This window comes from Puntigrus tetrazona, chromosome 7, assembly GCF_018831695.1.
Source record: "Puntigrus tetrazona isolate hp1 chromosome 7, ASM1883169v1, whole genome shotgun sequence".
NCBI classification, from domain to species: Eukaryota; Metazoa; Chordata; class Actinopteri; order Cypriniformes; family Cyprinidae; genus Puntigrus; species Puntigrus tetrazona.
In genome coordinates this window covers 34,739,478-34,761,555 of record NC_056705.1, presented here as the reverse complement: position 1 = coordinate 34,761,555, position 22,078 = coordinate 34,739,478, and the positions used below count along the sequence as shown (strand labels likewise).

The 22,078-nt window shown below is 36.4% G+C and overlaps 2 protein-coding genes across 5 annotated transcripts in view; one reads left to right on the top strand and one right to left on the bottom strand.

Moving 5' to 3' along the window:
• The window catches only part of pde5ab (phosphodiesterase 5A, cGMP-specific, b), a 29,162-nt gene extending 11,294 nt beyond the window's left edge, over positions 1 to 17,868 (top strand). For 2 of the 4 annotated variants that reach the window (XM_043244606.1, XM_043244603.1), the window contains exons 3-21: positions 802 to 891; positions 985 to 1,056; positions 1,142 to 1,231; positions 1,329 to 1,466; positions 3,313 to 3,380; positions 4,026 to 4,134; positions 4,315 to 4,399; positions 5,338 to 5,513; positions 6,097 to 6,156; positions 7,830 to 7,976; positions 11,538 to 11,663; positions 12,424 to 12,518; positions 12,618 to 12,705; positions 14,213 to 14,313; positions 14,462 to 14,539; positions 14,622 to 14,685; positions 15,460 to 15,534; positions 15,643 to 15,726; positions 15,907 to 17,868. In XM_043244606.1, coding sequence (XP_043100541.1) covers positions 802 to 891; positions 985 to 1,056; positions 1,142 to 1,231; positions 1,329 to 1,466; positions 3,313 to 3,380; positions 4,026 to 4,134; positions 4,315 to 4,399; positions 5,338 to 5,513; positions 6,097 to 6,156; positions 7,830 to 7,976; positions 11,538 to 11,663; positions 12,424 to 12,518; positions 12,618 to 12,705; positions 14,213 to 14,313; positions 14,462 to 14,539; positions 14,622 to 14,685; positions 15,460 to 15,534; positions 15,643 to 15,726; positions 15,907 to 16,026 — 1,866 coding nt within the window. In that variant the 3' untranslated portion in view covers positions 16,027 to 17,868. The remainder of the gene's footprint in view (positions 1 to 801; positions 892 to 984; positions 1,057 to 1,141; positions 1,232 to 1,328; positions 1,467 to 3,312; positions 3,381 to 4,025; positions 4,135 to 4,314; positions 4,400 to 5,337; positions 5,514 to 6,096; positions 6,157 to 7,829; positions 7,977 to 11,537; positions 11,664 to 12,423; positions 12,519 to 12,617; positions 12,706 to 14,212; positions 14,314 to 14,461; positions 14,540 to 14,621; positions 14,686 to 15,459; positions 15,535 to 15,642; positions 15,727 to 15,906) is intronic. The other 2 variants (XM_043244604.1, XM_043244605.1) reach the window with 2 other exon arrangements.
• Positions 17,869 to 19,420: 1,552 nt separating this feature from the next.
• mad2l1 (MAD2 mitotic arrest deficient-like 1 (yeast)) lies at positions 19,421 to 21,837 on the bottom strand. Its single transcript, XM_043244607.1, has 5 exons — positions 21,658 to 21,837; positions 21,305 to 21,451; positions 20,654 to 20,774; positions 20,361 to 20,464; positions 19,421 to 19,747 (listed from the first exon to the last, which is right to left on the bottom strand). The coding sequence occupies exons 1-5, from the start codon at positions 21,719 to 21,721 to the stop codon at positions 19,575 to 19,577; spliced, it is 609 nt and encodes a 202-aa protein (XP_043100542.1). The 5' UTR covers positions 21,722 to 21,837; the 3' UTR covers positions 19,421 to 19,574.
• Between the last annotated feature and the right edge of the window lie 241 nt (positions 21,838 to 22,078).

The following is a 22,078-nucleotide window of genomic DNA, read 5'->3' as shown; positions in this document are numbered from 1 at the left end:
CAAGAATAAAATGATGTCATGACAGTGCTGATAGGCTGGTGGTATCAAAACAACAGGCACAGAGTCCCAAGGCATTCTAACAGGGCATACCCTACCCTGCAGTCCGAGCTAAACACCGAATAAACAAACGCAATGTATATGATAGATTGATTATTCATTTATTTAGGGTAAACTAAAACTTTAACGTTTATGACTGGATTGTGTAAAAAATAAGAGTAAAATTTACGGTGAAAAGCTGGCAGAATTCCTCCGTAAAAATACGGTAACAACATTTTTGGTTTTACAATTTTAAGTAAAATTTACAGTTAAATACCGTAATTTCATTAATTGATATAACGTTTATATACCAACCTATTAAAGTCCTTAAATCTGTTTTGTACCTTTTGAAATACACTGATAACCTCCAAAAGCATGTGGTGATGAAAAAGTCATGTGATGAACCAAAGCCAATCACAAGCAGCATTAGATGTAACATACAACCCTGATAAACATCGCTGATAAGAAAGCCCAAGAAGAAACAGAAAAAACATCAAATTCAAACTAAATGTAAAATGCAATGCAGGGAATTCTGGGATTGTCAATTTACGCTTTTTCCCGGTAAATTTTATAGGAACTTCCTGTTCCGTCCATTAAACAGGTTATTACTGTAGCATTTTCACAATCTTTTAAAAGCATGGTGTTTTTTTACAGTGTAGGGTGCATAAGAATTAGTTTATTTTTGAAATAGTGCTATAATTGTCATAATTTATAGAAATGCTGGAAAAAATGGGAATTGTGGTTGATTTTTGTTTTTTGATTCAGGATCCACGTTTTAATGCAGAAGTGGACCAAATTACAGGATATAAGACACAGAGCATCTTGTGTTTGCCTATCAAAAATCACAGAGATGAGGTGAGAGATTTACACTAAACATGTCTCAACTGTTATACAATATTTGCAACGTGTACCATTAAAACTTGACTGCTATCTTATTAATGCTTAAAGGTTGTTGGAGTAGCACAAGCAATCAATAAAAGGTGTGGAGAGAACAGTGCCTTCACAGAACAGGATGAGAGGGTGAAATTTTTCGCTTTTTTTGTTATTTTATAGTTTGTCATTTTACTATAATAATAACAGTTATTGTTATTTTACTTCTCAACAGGACTTTTCTTCGTATCTGGCTTTTTCAGGCATAGTGCTACACAATGCACAACTCTATGAGACGTCACAGCTGGAAAACAGGCGAAACCAGGTGTTTTTCTACGCTTTAGTACAAATAAGTGTTGTATAACTTCGAATAAACGGCAACCTGGCTGTAAGCAGTAATCATTGCCTGAATTATTTTGTAGGTGTTGTTGGATCTGGCTAGCCTGATCTTTGAAGAGCAGCAGTCTTTGGAGGTCTTACTGAGGAAAACTGTGGCCACCATCTTGTCTTTCATGCAGGCTCAAGAATGCACTGTCTTCATTTCTGACAGGGAGACAGCCGTAAGATTTGTTTCCAAAACACCTTCAAAGAATCCTTATGATCATAAAACATGGAAATATCAAGCACGTTTTGAATTTCTATGGTGTCACCAACAGACAATTAAGCTTGGGCTTCAGTAAAATTTCTATTTACCTTCTTTAAAATATTACCCCAACGAGATGAAGATTTTTTGTTTACAGTCCGTCAATGCTAATGTACAGCATTTACGTTTCTGCATTATAAAAGAGAGGCAGTGTTGGATATTTTCATAGCTGAGTGAGAGAGTCGAGACACACTTGCTTCCTTTGTAGCAGACTCGCTAGCAGAGAACTTCGCTTAAATTGCTTCCTTATTTGGCGCTGCCCAAAATACCAGATTTTTTAAATTACATTTTCTGAGGGACATACCAGTGCTTGCTGAATTTCACATATTTCAATATATTGCTGCGTTGCAAACACTGTAACAAGTAAAGCATTGTGCATTCCGGCTACATGCACTTCTTTTAAGATCAAAGGAAAACGTATTACTTGAAAAGCTGGGAAACCCTTTCAGCGGATGCACGGAGAAGGGTAGACTGGTCATGATATAACATGGCAGAAACTTTTTTTATTATTAAAACTGATTAATCTTCCTATCCCATTGAGAAATCGGGGGAAAGCTCTCATTCAGCGGTGGTCCACCTCACTGTGCATCTGTGTATTTTGAAAAGTGTACTGATACTGTGCTACGTTCCCTATTTTCGGCTTTGCAAACAACCCAAAATACGGCTCTACGAAGGTTCACCTAGAACACAAAGTCATTTGTTAGGTTGGTTTATAAGTATTTCGCTTCACGTGTGAATCAAAACGTGCCTAATAGCCTGAATTAAATACAAGCATTTGAGTGATGTTTAGGTAGAATCATTAATATTAATGTGGTAAAATGTGGTTTATATTCAAAGCAGACGGGCATAGAATGAATCGTGTATGCTGGAATATTAACTTCAGTTACCTAGTCCATGTGTTGCAATAGATCTGAAATTATAGGCCACTCTTTAAGTTTTATTAGTGTTATTAGAGCATGTCTATAGTCCGTAGTTGTTGATAAATTCCAAAACACAAAGGAAACGCGTTTAACATTTAGATGTTTAGGTTGTCTAGATAGCTGAGCTGTTGTGATGAAGGTGGCACCATGAAGAAACACTCGATCTCAGATCATAATTCAGAGGTCATCTGTTGACCTAGAAACCTAGTTCTCATACCCTGTTCATAGAAAAAGCTCTGGTTTTTCTCAACTTGATACACAGTTTTTATAGGATTTGGAAGTTGCACCAAAGTCCAGATATAAAGTAGAAAGACGGCTTGTTAGTTTTATGAATTCATTCTCCAGGTCACAGTGATAGTGAGTGTTATGAAAAGTATTGTGAAAAACCGAGGTCTTCCTAACTGAGGCAGGTTTCACCTCTTGAACTGCGTTCGAATGGCACCTTAATTTATTAAGACACTGTTCTCCAAGTGTTTTTCAGGCAAACCCAAATTCGAGGTCTGGAATGTGGAAATGATCTAATTTTTCATTGTTTATTGCACAGATCCACCGTGAACGTTTTTGTTTTGACTGCCTGCAAAATGCTTTTCGTACCAATCCGCGCTCCGTAACTATTTGCTTGTCACGAGCGGGAAATTCTAACCCTTCCAAAAATGCACAAACACAGGCGCATTAAACTGTGTGACTGCAGATATTCAACGTTGGGTTTACACAGGCAGCCGGACACTAATAGCATTAAAAAGCCTCAGAAACGCTGGCTTACCTCTGTGTTAAACCTCCTCAAAGTTTACCTCTGTGAGCGAAACTGCGGAGTAAGTAATTGCTGTTCTGCTTGTGTTACAGAACACATTCTCCAGTGTGTTTCACATGGAACATGACGAGCTTGCAGGATCCGTCGACTTCCCAAACAGGTGGGGTTATCATAAAAGAGAGAAGATAATGTAACGCAAGACAAAGTCCCTTGGTTTGTAAAAACAAACTGTTTATATAGCTATGAATTTACAACGGACGCAACCAAAGACTAATGATATGCAGCGTCTGTAAAGATGTTGAAATTAATCAAATTTAATTTTTATTTGAATGTACAATAAAACTATGTTTCACACATACAAAATGTGATTTTATTTTATAATTATAATAGAATATATAATTATTCTGAAAACGGAAAAAATAATTCAATATTTTTTATATATTGAGAGTTTAATAGTATTAAAAGTTGAAAAAAAAATGTTGAATTAGCTGAATGGTAAAATTCTGTCCACTACATATCAGAGATGAAATATTGAAGTAAGATCACATTTGTTTGAATGAATTATACCGTTTGTTTGAATTAATTCTCATGCATCTAAAATCTTTTGGATTTTTAAGACTTTGAATCATTTTGAGAATAGTCAGATTGGAATGCCTGCTGGGAACTTAATATTCTGAATTATTTTCATTAGAATAAGTAAACTGAGAAAGACACGCTTTCTGTTTTGTAGTAAAGTTGTGTAGTATTAGCGTTGTAAAGTTGTCAGCAGGAGTGCTTAAACTTTTTTTTTTCCTGTGTTTTACAGAGAATGTGATGTCAATAAGATTAACTATATGTATGCCCAGTATGTTAAGAACACTTTGGAGCCACTGAACATTGCAGATGTCACCAAAGACCAGCGATTCCCATGGACAGTAAGTACTCAGGGGAAGGCTGGAATGGAAAGTCAGCTGGTATAGGGTCATCCCGCTCTGGGATCCCGATGTTGTTATTCATTCAGACATTCACCTCCCCCATTTTGCAACATGAATTTCCTGAAACTGCTTTAAACTGAGTTTATTTGACCCTCTCTTCATTGCATTTATTTTTTTAAGAGTGAAACTCTACAATCCTCAAACTGTCCAATCAAAAGTCTACTGTGCACTCCAATAAGGAATGGGAAGAAAGACAAAGTGATAGGTATGTGTGTTTGCTATATGATGATTGCTAAATGATTGTAACTTTTTAACACACACACACACACACACGCATATATATATGTGTGTGTGTGTGTGTTTGTCTATATATTAGTGGTGGTTGCTAGGACAAACATAATACAATTGCTAAACGTTAGAAATAAGATATATATCATATACAATAATATAAAATCATATACAATGAAATGAAAACAATCTAATACACTTCATACCATCCAAACCATTTCTATCAGAATAAACTCTGTAACAAACACCAAAGACACCTCTCATATTTTATTTACAATGCATAAAATATGGTTTAAGTAGCATTATTATGTGAAAATAATAAATATCAACTCAAAAAGTCCATCTCCTATTTTGTAATTGCTCATGCATTTTTAACTGATATCATTCAGTGGTCCTCACTGTAGTGTTGTTCAGATAGATCAGTACAAACCCAATAATGAAGGTCTGAATTGATTAGAATAATTTAGGTCAGTCAGTTTCTTTAGAGTTTGAAGGGCTTGTATGTTCTATTGTATGCTCCCCGAGCCATTCATGTTGACAATAATTTCAAGGCTTCCTGTTTAAATAATTGATTACTTTATCTTTTTTGATCAGCCTCTACACATACAATAATTACACTGAATACTAATTAAGTTGATACTTAGCTGATTATAAGTTGATAAACCATGTAATAATCTCAAACAGCCTAATTTATCCCAAATCCGTGTATTGATTTCTTTCATGGAACATGAGAGGTCATTAAGAAGCTCCTAGACACTTTTTTTTCCATACAATAAAAGTAAACGAGGTCACACTTTATTTTAAGGTCTAATTCTGGCTGTTAAAAAACACTATCGACTGCAGCTTTAGGCTTAATAAACTCTTAATTTGCTGCTTATTAATAGTAATATAGTTGTTTTTTATGCATGTATGCAGGTGTCTGCCAGTTGGTCAATAAGATGGATGAAGCTTCAGCAGAAGTAAAAGCCTTTAACAGGAACGATGAGCAGTTTCTAGAGGCCTTTGCTATCTTTTGCGGGCTGGGGATCCAGAACACACAGATGTATGAAGCAGTGGAAAGAGCTATGGCCAAGCAAGAGGTCACACTCGAGGTGAATGTGAATTACAAAACACAGTTAAATAAATGCAGTTTGAGCATTGGTTTTAATAGCATTTGAAACTCATTTCTTAAAATCTGTTGCTACACACAGTCTTGTGCTCACAGCTGATATCCTCCCACTCCTCTATTTTCTTTCATCCCGTCATCCTGGAGCTGTCACAGTCAGAAGCGCTGGTGGCATGCTGTCTCTTGCAGCTGATACAATGGCTGCACTCGCATCAGGCGTTCTCTTTTATCATAATCCTCGCTTCACATCCATCACCCAGAATTATTATAATAATAAAAAAAACATATAGCTGTGTTCAGTTTTGAAAAATAGTACACAGCTAAACCATGCACCATTATCACCTGATCTCACTCGTGTATGTTTTATTCTGCATCCAGTTGTTTCAGAAAAGGAGGGGGGTTTGCCCTTATGTTTTTTTTATGTAAATGTCTGCTTTTTTTAATTTTTGGTCTCATACAGGATGTTGTGGTAAATGCACACTTTCTATAAGCTGATCATATTATGGCATTCAGAACAGAAACTTTGCAAACCCATTAATATAACGTGGCTGTGTGTGAACATTACGCAGGTCCTCTCTTATCATGCCTCGGCTGCAGAGGAAGAGACGAGGGCGCTCCAGGTAACTGCGGTAAATTACAATTTTTCATCATATCACATGGAAATGCACCATCGTCATCTTAAATGTGTCACGCATACCACGGTGTCGTAAAATGTAACAATTTATGAAAAAGGTATAAAAAAAATGTAAATCTGAAAACTGTTTGGATGAAAAATTTAAGGCCATCGTTCAAAAGTGGAAAAAGGCCAAATTGTGGCAAATTGCTTATTGGATTTGATGAGTGAATTATTGCTTTAAAGATTTTTTTGTGGCCTTAAAATCTTGATTATGTAGTAAATATTTTACAAATGTAAAAAGATAACAATGCACCATCAAGTTTTTTATCTAATCTAGGCTATAGAAAAACTTTGAGACCTTTTATTTTGCGAAAGTAATGTGTCTAAAAGTATTATAGCTATTTCAAAGCACAAAATGCTTGGAAGTAGCTATTTATTAGCAACGCTACTATATATATATATATATATATATATATATATATATATATATATATATAACCCTATATAAATACACACTCATATATATATATATATATATATATATATATATATATATATATATATAATATGAATATACACATGTAAATATTGTCAAAATATATACTGTATGTGTGTGGATTTATATATACATAAATATATAAACACAAATATTATATAATTAAAAACCTTTATGTTGGATGTGATTAATTGCGATGGCAGCACTATTTAAGATATAACATAGTAGATGTAACATTTGTTTATAGATAGCATGGCTAGCAAAGAAGTTTGCAATGTCCTTGCCTATCAGTTCTCAAACTCAAAGGCTTTATTTTTGAACGTTTGTATCACATCATATTTAAAAACCCCTTCATGCTGTTGACAAACCCCCCGGATCCATGCTAAACTTGCTGTGTTTCGTAGCTTATTGCTTCAAATCTTATTCTACATAATGTTTGTAAAGAAAACAGGGATTTCCTATCTCCGGGCACCCTCGGGGAATTTCCCAGAGCACGGGTTGCTTAGATACAGCACTCTCAGCTGTCGATACGGAAAACCTGCTCTGATTAGGCCTGTGAGAGTAATCAGGTAATTAAGACATGGGCAGAGGCAGAATTTCTGCTTCAATTGAGAGTCATTTGTTTGGTAATTACACCAATTACTTTAACGAAGCGAAGGTCGGCACGCAGATTCACCGCTGTTTGCGTAATTCATAAGGCAAAACACCTGAACATATGCTTCGTTTTGTGTTTGATGAAACGGGACAATGACCACCGACGCTTGTAGTTAATGCTGAACAAATGAAGCTTTATGAAAGTGATGTTATCTCTGCAGGTGATTGTGATTTCTCTTTCCCTACTTAAGCACATAAAACCAACAGGAGAGAGGAAGAGAGACGTTATTTATGTGCTCTGCATTATCCGATGAACCGTTTTCAGCAAGAGAAGACAAATCAAGTGCAGCACAGCTAAATGCTCATCCTGTGCACTGCAGACTATGCTGATCGCAGCTCATTGATTATTTATGCCTGACAGTCAGTGATCTCTTTCCTTTCAGTTTGGTTGTCTGTTGAGTGAGTAAAGTAGTGTGATTGTTCAGGTGCGCGCGCGTGTGCTTACAGATTAACACAGCGACTGATTGTTTGTGGGGGAAAAAAACGTTTTGGGGTTTTAAGGTGCTATGTAACATCTGCCTGTGCTAACTTTACAGGCTGCTACGATTCCTTCTGCTCAGTCTCTCAGACTGCTGGACTTCAGCTTCAGTGACTTTGACCTGTCCGACGCTGAGACGACCCAGGCAGCCATCCGCATGTTCGTGGACCTCAAGCTTGTGCAGAATTTTCAGATGAAGTACAAGGTACCTGCTTAGACGCTGTCGTTTGTTTTATGCATTAGTAATAGCGTTGTATATTATTTCTCATTAGGTTTTTTGCACAGACCCCGTATGCCTTATTGCTACACTAAAGCTCTTAACTCATCCCATATGTTTTATTTTCTTCTGATGATACAATTGATGAAAAACAGATGAAGAGGACCACATATATCAAAAAGAGCCTTTGGCTTTGGAGATGAGCTTATTTGACCTGGGTCAAGTAAAACCACCTAGCAAGCACTCATTATACTCTAACAGCTGCGTTATGGATTAAATAACTCTTCTGAACACCATAACAACTTGGCAACCGCTGACAAAAGCATTATGTCATGGTTCATTTCTACAGAAAAAAAACACATCTTTGAACTCATAACCTTAGTATTGCTGTTGCATTGTTTATAAACCCTTGCCAAATTAGCTTTCAAACACTTTTTACTGAGGCACTGCTAATAAATTTCACAAATAATTACAAAGAGACCATGGTCTGGCAACTACCCACAACACCTGAGTTTTCCCCAATACTTACATGAATAATTCACGCAGAACTTAAAATCATTTACTTTTTAGGCTTTCTTTGTTTTGTGGAACATAAATGACAGTATTTTGAATAGTTCCCAATGACTTATATTGTATACAATGAAAGTCAATGGGAACTGAAACAAACTTTTTTTTTTTTTTTTTTGTGTGTGTTCCACAGAAGAACGAAATGCATACAGGTTTGTATCAACATGAGTGGAATAGCCCTTAAACATTATTCAGTAATAATATTAATAAAAACCTTTTACATCGATGCTAAAAGTATAGCTGAAGAGTTATTTGCAGGCAAAAATTTAATAAAAGCAACTGGCTTAAGTATAAATAAATATTGCAAATAACTCTGTGGAATGCATTCAATAAACCTTCACAAAGAAGAAAATGAAGAGCAGTCCTCTTTCTCATCCAGTTTGAACTATAATTGCCAGATCAGGTTCAGCTGAATATTAAAACAAAACATAAGGCTTCACTGTGTGTTTGACTGGCTGCAACAAGCTCCTTTTATGGCCTTCAGTGTAAGGCAAGGTATCTTCCTGGCAGGACTTGAAGTCTCCCTTTTTTATGGGTTTTCTGGGTGTGACCTACCCCTGACTGAATGAATGAATGCAGGTCTGCTATAGGCCATCATAGTACCCTGATCAATCACAGGCTGCTACATATCACATGACAAAAGAACATAGTACACAGGCACACATTCCACCAGACTGACATTTTATTGGGGAAATGAATCATGTTACCTGTTGGAAGTTTACTCAGTGTTTCAAGACTGTGTAAAGAATTAGCGTCTTAAAACTCTCTGGTCTAGTTAAACTTTACACATTTTAAATGTAAACCGCTTCACGTTTTAACCATAAATAAATATGTGTACGCTCTCATTATATGAGATTAGAAGTCATCAGTGACCTAGAAACAGCTATTTTGTTGAGATTACATGAGCACCTAAATTTATCTGGGTAACCCTCATATTTTGGGACTTTCTGTTCCAGGATCATTTTTAAATACCTCTATGAAGGTGATATTTTTAGAAATAAGAAATAAAAGCCCTGTGGTGGACTAGCCATCTGTGGCCAGAGACACTGGGATAGGCTCCAGCGTCCCTGTGACCCTACGGAGGCCAAGAGGTTTGGAGAATGGATGGCTGAATGAAAAAAAAGAGAACATTATTATTAAAAAGCACTGCTTCTGGCAAGAATAATTTTTACATGATGATGTCCAACTACAAATATATCAACAAACTAAATCAAAAATGGGTAGCGCTTTATTTTAAGGTGTCATCATACAGAGTAATTACCTAATTAAATACTTAGTAGTAACCATTGTACATGAAATACAATGTACTTATCATGTAACAAAGTTATGAACAGCCTGTAAATACAGTTTGTAATTATGTAGCTGTAACAGACAGCTACTGTTACACATATGTAACAGGCCTAGTCTGTTAAACAGCTACTTACACTTAAGTACGAACTTGATACACTTTATTTTAAGTAACATACGCCTGTGTAATATTCTGTAATTTTAATGTAATTATGTCTGCAACACATATGTAACAGTCTTTTGGTTTCGATCTGTTACAAATGTGTAACAGCTTCCTATTACATCAACATTAGTACAAATTTAGTTACATGGTAAATTCATTTTGTTTTATGTAAATACAACGGGTTCTATTAAGTGCTTAGGAAAACCTACTCAGGTAAACCTTAATAAAGTGTTACCCCAAAATAAAATTACTTCATGAAATGGCAACCTGTGTTACATTATTCGTCACAATCCATTTCAATGTAAGATAGCCAACAAGAAAAAAAAAATTTTTGTAATTAATTTGACATTTTAAACCTTTTATTAAGCCGTGTGTGCCTTTCCAAACCATACCCATTCAGTTGTGTAGTAACATCTATAAGCAATATAAATGCTCCTGAGCTAAATTTCAACTGTCCCAGATAAGGGGTTGAAAACTTATGCAATGTACTTATTTTAGCTTTTTATTTTTAATAAATTTACAAAGCTGTTAAAAAACCGTGTACTTTGCTGTACAGTTATGGTGCATGGAGTGTAGATTCATGTGGGGAAAAAATTAATTTAAAGCAATTTAACATAAGGCAGCAACATAACAAAATGTGAAAAAAATTAAGGCGTATAAATACGCAAGGACCAGTAAAAAGAACAGGAATGTGTATTTAAAAAGTAAATTGGGCTGGTTTTGATTTGTTCATGACCTTCCATCTCAACATCGTGCTTCATTCAGAGTGATTTCATTTAAGCCATTAATAATAGCGAAGTAATTAGCTTTGCATTTTTCATTGCTTTTTGGATTAAAAATAAACTCATGCTTCTCCAGAAGAAATGACTTTCATGACTTTAACACCACTGAGCATTTAACAACAATTTCAATACATTCCTTGAAAACGTTTGCATGACTGTTAATTATAAACTATTATAGACTATTGAGTAGATGAGCTTTCCTGTTTGCTGTGATGATATTTAATATCCCGAACAACCTCTGTAACCCTATTTAGCCACTTATTAGCAACTGCTTTTTACAAGATAAAAAAAATGCTTTTAAAAATGCAATAGTTGTAATAAAGTGAAAATTAAATTCAGTTCCCACTTTATATTAGGTGGCCTTTACTACTATGTAAAAGTAGTATTTATGTAATTACATTTAAAATGACACTGTTGACCCATCCCTTACACCTTAACTTATTCTTAAACCTACCCAAACCACCAAACCTGTTCCTAACCTTGTCTGTATCTCACCTTAATAGCAGCAAAAGTGTTTCGGAATGCAATACGAACACAATAAGTACATTGTACTCAGTTTGATGTAAGTAAAGGCCACCTAATATAAATTGTGACGGAAACGTGTGTTAAGCACAGACCTTATTCGAGCCGTTGAACTAAAAATCTTGCCATTTCTGGGGTTTAGCCTCCGAACAAAACAAAACAACCCTTGCAGCATTTTATTCAGGCTAATTATTATATCTTTAAAAAGAACTATTAATCTTGTTTCAGAGTTTGTGTCAGTGGATCTTAAGCGTGAAGAAGAACTACAGGAAGAACGTGGCCTACCACAACTGGCGACATGCCTTCAACACTTCCCAGTGCATGTTTGCTGTGCTGAAGTCTGGGAGGTTTCAGGTCAGTGACTCTGATAACAAACACAGCACAGTCAAGGGTCACATCAGCGCTGGGGCGTCTGGCTTACAGCCTGTGTTCAATCTAGCGTAGCATAAATCAGTAACCATACTAAAACCTATTAACACATAGCGTGTCTGTCTTGGAACTAAACAGTAACTAGAATACAAGCTTGTTGATCTTTATATAAAAGTGTACAATTCTGGATTCAAGATTTCGAGCACAAATACAGCGGACAGAGTAGTAATGATTAAAAACAATGATTGATACAGATTATTGTATAGCATTTTATTTAGTAGTAACTGCTCTTTTAAATGTCGAAAAGCTTTATGCCGTTTCATTGTTACGGAGAAACCAGTTTATAGTTACAAGCAAAAAATGCAACTAGCAGAACAGTTTTATTATTCGTTCCACTATAAATGTCTTCTGTTGTTTACAGCGGTAGTTAATCATTTGCATTTATATACTTGTTTCAGACTGATGGAAAAGGCATGCTTTCTTTGAATAGTAAAAACATATCAGGAACGGTGTGTTGAGCCGACTTGTTACAATTATTCACGATCACAAATTACAGATGCTTATGATTTACGAATTGAGAACTATTAGTGAAGTCTTGGTTCGAACTGCCAGCTAAAGTTTAATTGGATTTAGTTTGCCGGAAAGTAATTACAGTTTATCAGCGTTGATATAGCATGGCTATATTTTGCAGTGCTTTTCAATCAGCTATAATCAACCCCATAGACGACTGATCATTTCTTTACAGAGCAATCTGAGTGATTTGGAGGTTTTAGCTCTAATGATTGCGACGCTCAGCCATGATTTGGACCACCGAGGTGTCAACAACTCCTACATCAAAAGGTCTGTGCTGACTTCCGTTTGGTGTTTCAGCTCGTGTTATTAGCAGCAATATACAGTAGATATGTCAAAATGATGCAGCATATTTGATTGTTTTCACAGGAGTGACCATCCATTGGCCCAGTTGTACTGCCACTCCACAATGGAGCACCACCATTTTGACCAGTGTCTTATGATACTCAACAGTCCAGTGAGTATTGTCATGTAACGGTGTGGTAAAAAGCACACAAAGATAACAATTACAAACAAAAAAAAAAAAGTCTTTTAATAAATCCACAGAGAGCGATCCAACGTGAAGGATAGGAAATCCACACGTACAAATAGAGGAGACCGGACAAACAGAATCTGACTTATAAAGGGAAGATAATGGGGCTGTTAAATAACACACACCTGAACCAAATGAAAAAATCAGCAGGAGACAGAAACTAGGGTCACACACAGGGCACATGGGGGAAAAAAGAAACCAAGCTAAAGTCCATGTACACCCGTTACAAGTATAAGGGAGTTTTAAAATGAATTCATCTAATTAATCACAAATCAATCATATGTCATTGTGTTAGATTAGAAAAGAATATCCTTGTAAAGAGTAGTATGAATGTCTAGCAAAAAAAGCAAGGAATTGTATGAGAACAATGGGTTTTAAATGGCCTTTAGGTCTTTAGAATAAAATTGTATAAAAAAGAACTTTATTTATTCAACGTAAATTCTATTTCTTTCTCAAAGACAATGCACTGTAGTGTAAACTAGCATAAGTCCACCCACAACACATACACGAAAGCACGCACACGAGTGTTTAAACCATGCTAGCAAACTCTGTTAGCAGCGTGTTGGAACATGTCCAGTGCGCTGTAAACACGCTAATTGTAAACACTGTTTCGAGTTTCTGTTTGTTGACCTTTTACCTTCTGTCAGCTGATAAGAGTAATTCACTCCTGCATTGTAAATCCGGAGAAGCTTTTAAAAGTAAAGTCTTATTTTACACGTAAGAACAATCTGCATCTTAGAAAACAATCAGCTGTTTACACAAAGGGAATAATTACTCTCATTCACATTCAGTAAACTCAGTAATAAGACCTGGGACCATGCTTTTTTTCTCATCGTCCAGGGCCTTGCTGTTGTTATAGCAACATGCTGACATTATCCTATGGTTGACTTACTTGGCCTGCAATACAGCATTTGTTAAAATAAAGCTTTTCTTTCAGCCCATACTTAAGGTTTGTGATTTGAACAAACATTAACAAAAAAATAGATAAATAAAATAAAATAAAATCTTGATGGGATGTGCTGTTACTTATATACTGTCAAATGATGACATTATGTGAAGGAGGTACTCTAGACCAACACTTTAGAGAATATAATATTTAAGACTTCTGGCAATTAAAGCAACCACCTTGAAAATCACAGCGTCACACACTAATAAAATGTTGTTTTTTTAAACCTGAAAGGATCTTTGGGGAATCCCCTTTAATTTTAAGAGTGTTTATCGTGTGGATGTTATAGTTTAATTACTACACAAATATGTTGCATATTTAACCCGATTATCAATAAGGAACCCCACATTTTGCAGATATAGGCCTACCCTCACGTACTGTAAATAACGACGTAATGTTTTTATGTGGCCACATTGTAACATTCATCTTGACATAATAATATAGACAAAAGGTTGTTTTCTTTCATTTCTACTCTCTCTCTCATAGGGTAATCAGATTCTGAGCGGCCTCTCTCTGGATGAGTACAAGGCGACATTGAAGATGATTGAGAAGGCTATTTTGGCCACTGACCTGGCTCTCTACATGAAGTAGGTACCAGATGTCAAATACAGCTGAGTCGAAGGTGCTTTAAGAAACCTACAAAATGGTTTTTATTCATTTGGCTAGTATTTGAGCACGCAGTAGCTCATTTCCACCGGATTCTTGCCGTTTGCTCATAATCTGTATTTTTTCCAGGAAGCGAACAGAATTCTTCGAGCTGTCTAAGAACAGTCAGTTTGTATGGCAGGACGATTACCACAGAGATCTGCTGAGGTGAGCGCCAAGCGTTCAGGAACGAAGAATGCATTTACGCGTGGGTCAGTCTCACGCATTTCTTTGTTTTTGTCTTCTGTAGGTCGATGCTGATGACAGCATGTGATATCTCTGCTATTACGAAACCCTGGCCAGTACAGAAAAAGGTAAACATGCAAGTACACGTTTGATTTTATTTGTAGATACTTAGTGTAAGATACTTAGTTTTGTTCTTTTATACAGACGACGTTTCCAGGCTTCATTTGGTTTTTGGCGCTCTTCGATAGTTTTCTAAATTAAAAGCTCATCATATGCACTCCTATTACTCTCCTCTTCCTTTCATAGTCCGTGACATCATCACCACCTCCTCGTTTCCATTAATTTTCTCTCTCTTCGCTAATTAACAAGCTTGTTTTCTAATTAGCAGAGGGTGGAGGTGCAGCTGCAGTCCTACTCAGTGCAACCTAAATGACCATAATTTAGACCTTAACACTCTCATAAAACACAACCAAGAACACGTTATCAGTGAGAATTCTGCAAACTCATGACCTATAGACAGACTTATTATTTACTCCAAGGAAGAGAGGCTATGGTAAAAAATAAGGTACTTTGTTACTATGATTCTTTTCGGAGATAAGATAGATGGACACTGATTTTTTTTCTATCACTGCTTTGACTCACACACTATAGATAAAACAGAACATATTGAGCATTCACGGGATTCCATTTTAAACACAGCATGATATCAGTCACATAACATCCCTATCCCGAAATATCACAAATGGTACTAATAAGAAAACAGTAAGGGTGTGGTGGAGACAGCCAACTAAAAAGAAAACAGCAAAGTGTCATCATTTTCGGGGCTGATGCGAAATATCGTCATTTTTCTTCCCCAAAGGAAGTACCATTTCATTAAATGCCGTGTATTTGTGTTTCAACAGATAGCAGAGCTGGTTGCCACAGAGTTCTTTGAACAAGGCGATAAGGAGCGGAGAGAGCTAAACATTGAACCTATTGTAAGCTCTTTACTTGCTCTATGATAAAAGGTTACATTTACGTTTTATAAGACTGAGGTTTAGAACCCGGGCGAATGGCAGTAACCATGTGACTTGATTCTTTCCAAGGACCTGATGAACAGGGAGAAACAGGATAAAATCCCCAGCATGCAAGTGTCTTTCATCGATGCCATTTGCACACAGTTATATGAGGTAAGTTTGAGGTTAGTTTTTCGTCTTAATACGTTTTTTTAGTTATCATACAATAAAATGCATTTTTGGATCATCGTGGGTTGGGTTTGTGTAGTTGTTTTCATCTCTTATATTTTGAAAAATGATCGGTGATGAGTTTTATTGTCCTCCTGCTCTCTTGCCATGTGTTTGCTTGAGCAGGCGCTGACAGGTTTCTCAGAGTACTGCTCCCCTCTGCTGGAAGGCTGTAGGAAGAACAGACAGAATTGGAAGCTGCTTGCCGAGCAAGGAGAGGAATCTTTGCTAAACGGAGGACTGTAACTTTTCTTTTCGAAACGCTTGCCGCGCTCGGGCTGTTCACATCTTTCCCTGCCCTTCTGCCCGGAGACTGAAGGATCGCAAGGCCCTGGTCCGATGATAAATCGTTTTCACAAAGCACACCGAAGCAGGTTAAAAGTTCAAGGTTGGCATTTTGTTTCAGCTGAGACTGCTGCGCTGCAAAAGACTCGAAGGAAAGAAGGACCGGTGGACATGTACACGCGATGAAGAAATGTTGTAAAACTGTGACTGAATTATCTCGACTCGTTAAAGGAATGTTCAAGATTCAATGCAAGTTATTTCCAAAGCATTTTGCGACGTGCCGTTTACAAAGAAAATCGCGTCCGCTTGTTTCTTAGTTGCAAATCACACTCAAAACGAAAGGGGCAAAACATTTCGAAGGCAGAAGCATACAGGTTGTATTTTTGTAAGTAATTATAAAGCTGTAAAAAGTTGTAAACCTGTAGAGCTGTCTAAATAATAAATCATCTTTTTAGCAGTGGAATTTCTAGTGTAATTCTATGTAAACAATGCTTTGCAGTTAAAACCTCTGATTTCTGGTAACCATAGAGATATCTGGAGACGAGATATTAGTTATACAATTACACAGATAAGCTGAGCTAACAGTTCTGGTATTTTAGTTTTGCGTGTAACTATACTTTTGAAAAGCACGAATTTGAACATTTATTAACTGTTCCCTCACAGATTTCCTAATTGCGATCTGCCGGTTTTAAGCACGGTTTCTTTCTCGTTTTTTTATAACATTTCAAAACTATTATAATCGACAGCGCATCAGCTTGTATTGAGCCAAGAACATTCCTTATTTATTATTATCGTGTTGTTGTTTTTTTTGTGCCTCGCACTCACCGAATTACGCACATACACAAAATATTATTCCGCTATATTGCACTCCTAAAGTAAGCTGACATAAAAGGAACACATCGAACACGGTCGCTCTTCACCGTTTAACCTCATTACAATTTACTTTGTGTTACACCGTTGTACCGCGTTGTAGATGTTATTTTTCACCTACGTCGCATGTAGTTCAAGAAATCGGTAGCCTGTGATATGTGAACTTATTTATCATCTGTTACACGAATGGGTTTAATTCTTTGACGGTCACGACAAATACATGTTTTGGAGTGTAACGGAAATAAGATGTCTGTGGAAATGTCAAATTCTAAATGCTGCCGCTGCGTGCCAGTTTGGCAAAGAAACCTGTTCTACACCGCACATGTTGATGGTTTTTATTTCATAATTTTTGATCAATTTTATATAACTATTAAGGATGCACCTTTTTCTGTTTATTAAAAGGAATTTAGGCGGCCAGCGAACAACTTGGATGAAAAAATGTATATTTTAAAGGTGCTTTAGCTGATCGTTATTTTTGCAGTTCACTCAAAATGCTCCAGCAGTGTACAATATATAACAATAATAATAATAAATATAACTGCATGCATGAGGACCAATTACTCAGTAAAGACCAGGGGCCGTATGTATAAAGTCAACCAGAGTCAAATTTGAGTTACATAATGATATGGAGTTGATAAAATTATACTAAATTTATTTTTTTTGTAACTGACAAAGTAACCAAAAAATAATTTTGTTGCTTGGCTTTTTAAAAATGGGATGAGGAAAGTCATTAAACCAAGTGGCAAAAATCACAAAATTGTCAATTGCCAACAACATTGGCAATTGCCACGACATAATTATTAATATTTCGTTTTTGCACGTTTTCAGAATTTCTTTGTATGAAAGCATGGCCAGAAATGATGACCACACGATTCGACATGTTTCGTTGCGCTAACACAAATAAAACAATTGACTCTATAGGCAATACGCATACTAAGTCTTTCACTATTTTCATTTTAATTAAGGGTGAAAATGTCAAATGTTCTAGGCAGGACATCGCTTTTGTTTACAGCTATGGTCCACAACTGACCATTAAATCGTGCTTCAAAAACATTCAGATTCAGGATCAATCTGTTGGAGATGTTAGCGTCTCTTTTAAGATTGATCACAAACTTCACATCTAATGTGTAGCGTCTTATTAACTGACTGTAAATGCATTGTGCGCAACACATTTCATCCATTTTCTTTAGGTCATACTCCTAACAATTTCAGACTTTTTTGTTTTTAATTCTAAGAGGAAACGCCCACTTTTCTAAGAATGTTTGATCTATCAAGAAATCTCTTGATATATTTTTTGTCAGCGTTGTCTGATGACCTAAGAAATAAAAAAAAATAAATGCTATAAATTATTATAAATACGCTCAATTTAAAATTGCATACAATCTTAAATAATACTTTCAATTTAGGTATGCATTTGACTTGGTACGAGCTTAGGAATATTTTAGTCCTTTAGGCTCAAGAAGTTATTAAAAGAAATGTTATGTGCATTATTGATGCTAGAGTTTGAGATGGAGACTCCAAATATGCTGATATTAATAGAGACCACCCTCTATATGAGCGTCACATTTGAACTTTCCAGCAAGCAATTTCATGGGATTCTATCTTCCAAAATGGAAGATAGTGGAGGACAAAGAAAACTAATGAATAGAGTAGTCACCTAAGCACCTGCTTGGCCCCAAATAATAAAACTTCTCAAATACAAATAACAAGTAAAATATATGTTCATAAAAACTGAATGCATAATATAAAAAATAAAATAAAAATGGTTTTCTATAGAAGCAAAGCACGTGACACATTCCTTCCATTCTCTAACTACGTTTCTTGCTATAAACGGGGGAAAAAAACACCTCTTCTCAGGCTAATGAGCCCAGCAGGTATTTCTCTGGTGTCTTCAACCGAGCCATCAGAAAGAGAAGACTTTGATGTCCAGAGTATGACAGGTTCAAAGCAGAACGAGCCACCCTGCTTCAGATGAAACACTTCTACATCCTTTATTCTGCTCTAAATTTCCATAATTGAGATGCTGCTTTATTTGTTGCACACTTCGACACTCTTTTCAGTGTAGATAATTAATGCAACGCTGCTTTACAAAATAAAAACACTTCATGAAATACAAGAGCTACACTAAGCACATCGAGTAAATTCAGTCCTCATACAAGGCTTATTTTAAAACATTACATAGGATGCATGTTTTCATTTGTAATTATTGATGATTATGAATGCATTACTGAAAATGCTTTTTTTATAAATAGTTATTGTAGAACCAATATTGCCATAACACACATGTGGTACTAATAATGCAGTAGTACAATCATTTGTGCAAAATATTAAAAGGAAATAAAGTATTTTGAATTTTGTTTGAAATACAAACCGTTCTGGACAGGCTCTGTGCAATTCACGCAAGGAAGGAAACGTAAACCTAGATTTTGTCGCCATCTAGAGTGTAACTACTGCAAAAAATCTAAGAAGCAGAGCAACCATACAATCTTGGAAACGAGAAGTTTATTTTCTGTATTAGGAAATACATTCTTTAAAACGATAGCAAATAAGAAACGAGCTTTATATAGATATATACACAAGACTGAAAAGTTGAACATAACACAAAAAGAGAGAGAGATCAGAACACTAAACAAGACAAATCATGTGGAGTTTGTCCTCTTATAGGCCACCATACTGTTCACCTTATGAATCGTAGTAGTAAAGGAACGCAAGCGGACCTCTTCTGATTGGTCGATTAGTTGAGGCCCGGATTCCTCCCATTGCTTGGGTACCTCGAGATCTTTGTCTGTGTAGATCAGAAGGTCGAAAGCACCTGAGATAAGAGACAGGAGTCACATGAATGAAACAGAGGGAGAAAAAAAAAATCATTTTACCTTTCTAAAGATGTTTAGTTTGCTAGAATTCAGGTTTTCATGAGTAGGGTGACCAAGTGGTTATTGAGGTTAATCTGATTTTGTGGATCACGTACCATTAAACGCTTAAATATGATGAACTGAATATAATCATTAAGTTGTGCTACTTGAATAGAATATACAAAGACTGAAAAAATGCATTTCTGCCATTTTTAAACCCCAATATTTGCAGTTTGCGAATGAATGTTTGTGTGTGTATTAGAGTAAAAATAAAATCCAAGATGTGGGACAAAGATTCTATTTTTGGGACTGACCAGCAGTCACCCTGGAACTGAGCGTGCAGTGCTGCAGAAGATTGATATACTACATTCTTTTTTGGGTTTATTTGTGACTCTCTCCAAGAGACCTGTCTAAATATATATTTGTAGTGCTATTTAATCAATGGCGTATGCAGCATGTCTGGGGAAACGATTCTTAATGTCACAGCGAGTATAAAAATGTATACAAAATACACAAAACTGGAAGACGGTTGACTGTACATGGATCTAATGATCACAAGAGTAGTTCACTTACAGGCGGTTTCTAACAACGGCAAGAAGGTGACCGTGGCAGTGATCTGTCTGATAACAGAACGGATTTCCTCTTGGATAGCTTTTATGGACTTCTCCCTGTGTGTGCTGGAAAAAGCCAAAGCATACAGTTCTTTACGGGCATGCATTTTTGCTTTAGTAAGATAAAAAAAAAAAGCAGCAGCTAAGTCCTAATAATTTTTAATCACAGGATGTGATTGAATATGGAAATGTAATTATTAACCCTTCCAAAAAGTCTCATTATTCCCTCACAGACGGTTGAGTTTGATCACGTACTTGGTTTCCTTTGCCGTCTTGTCACACTCGATATCAAACTGCCATCGCTCCAGCACCTCATTAGTCTCCAGGCACGTGATGACCACCACCAGCTTCTGAACCGTGCAATCAAACAACCATTCTGCAACGAAGACGAAAAACAAAGCTAAAGGTTTCCATTTATACCAATAACTGTGTAACTTTTGATTTCCAAGATGAAGTCGTTTCTTCATTGGAACAGAGTTGGAGATTTTAGAAGACCTTAACTAATGAACTGGAGTCATGCAGATTCTGAGTATTTATCAGGCATTTGGATTATTATTCTGATGGCACTAAATTTCTCTAAATCTGTTATAATGAAGAAACAAATTCATCTGAACTCAGTAAATTGTCTTTAAGAAGGTAATTGATTCAGTATTTAAACCCCATTTAGCAGTTAGATATCTGTATTGCACAAAGGCACAGATCCCTAAACGAGGCCGTATCTACAAATCTGAACTAGCAACTCATGACTACACCACGTTATGCACGAGAAGCTGCAAAAGACATATTTAGCATAACTGCACGATAAGTCGATATATATTAATTATCGCGACAGGCCTAATTAGTACTCATGATACACGCATCAGCAATGTTAACGAAAAAGACGTGGTACTCTTATTGAAGCACAACCTTTGAGTTGTGAGATGACATTGGTGAGGTAGTTCTTCAGCTTTGCGTCTGTGGTCAGTTGAAGGCTCATGTCATATTGTGTAACTCTGGTGAAGGTTTCCGCTGGGTAGATTCCTCTCTGGTACAAGATGCTGTTGATACCGAACGCTACAGACAACAAACACTCATTAATTTTCTGAAACAAAAAGGCACAGCAAACAGCAGCAGGTGAGGTGCTCTAAGAAGGCGCTAATGCTAACATAGGCTAGAAGTGGCGACTTCAAGACAATTTATACTGCATCGTTAAGCAGGCCAGACACCAACGACGCCGTAAAAGCCATTCGTCCGCCCCCGAACCAATAACTGTTACTTACAGAAAAACTCGGCGACGAGCTCTGCACTCCCCTTCAGCGTGATTCCTTTTAGCGTCTTGGACATCTTGCGTTTAATTTAATTTGGCTAGTTTCTGCAACGTTACGCGCTCCTCACTCGCCGCGTTCTTTCTCAACCGCCGACCAGTTTGAATCTGGACGGCGCGTGTGACGCGAGCGCATACGTCATTGTGACGAAGCCGGAAATGCTCGCGTTCCGCGAATCCACGTTTAGAGAAAACAAATGTTTATAGTGAATAATGTTGTACAACCAAATGCTTACGACCAAGTCTTTATTATCAGCCCGTGTTATTAACAATTTAAAAAGGCGATTATAATATTATAATTAACGGAATTACATATTACAAATGGGCGTGGTTTAGAGGCCCCAATAGTCTGGTAAGCGTGATCTAAATAAAAGCAT

Coding starts and splice junctions, on each gene's coding strand:
- mad2l1 (XM_043244607.1), bottom strand. CDS start 21,721: ATGTCCAAGACGCTAAAAGGAATCACGCTGAAGGGGAGTGCAGAGCTC. Junction 20,775..21,304: donor TGTCATCTCACAACTCAAAG/GTTGTGCTTCAA, acceptor TCTTCGTTGCAG/AATGGTTGTTTGATTGCACG. Junction 19,748..20,360: donor GCCGTTGTTAGAAACCGCCT/GTAAGTGAACTA, acceptor CTCTTATCTCAG/GTGCTTTCGACCTTCTGATC.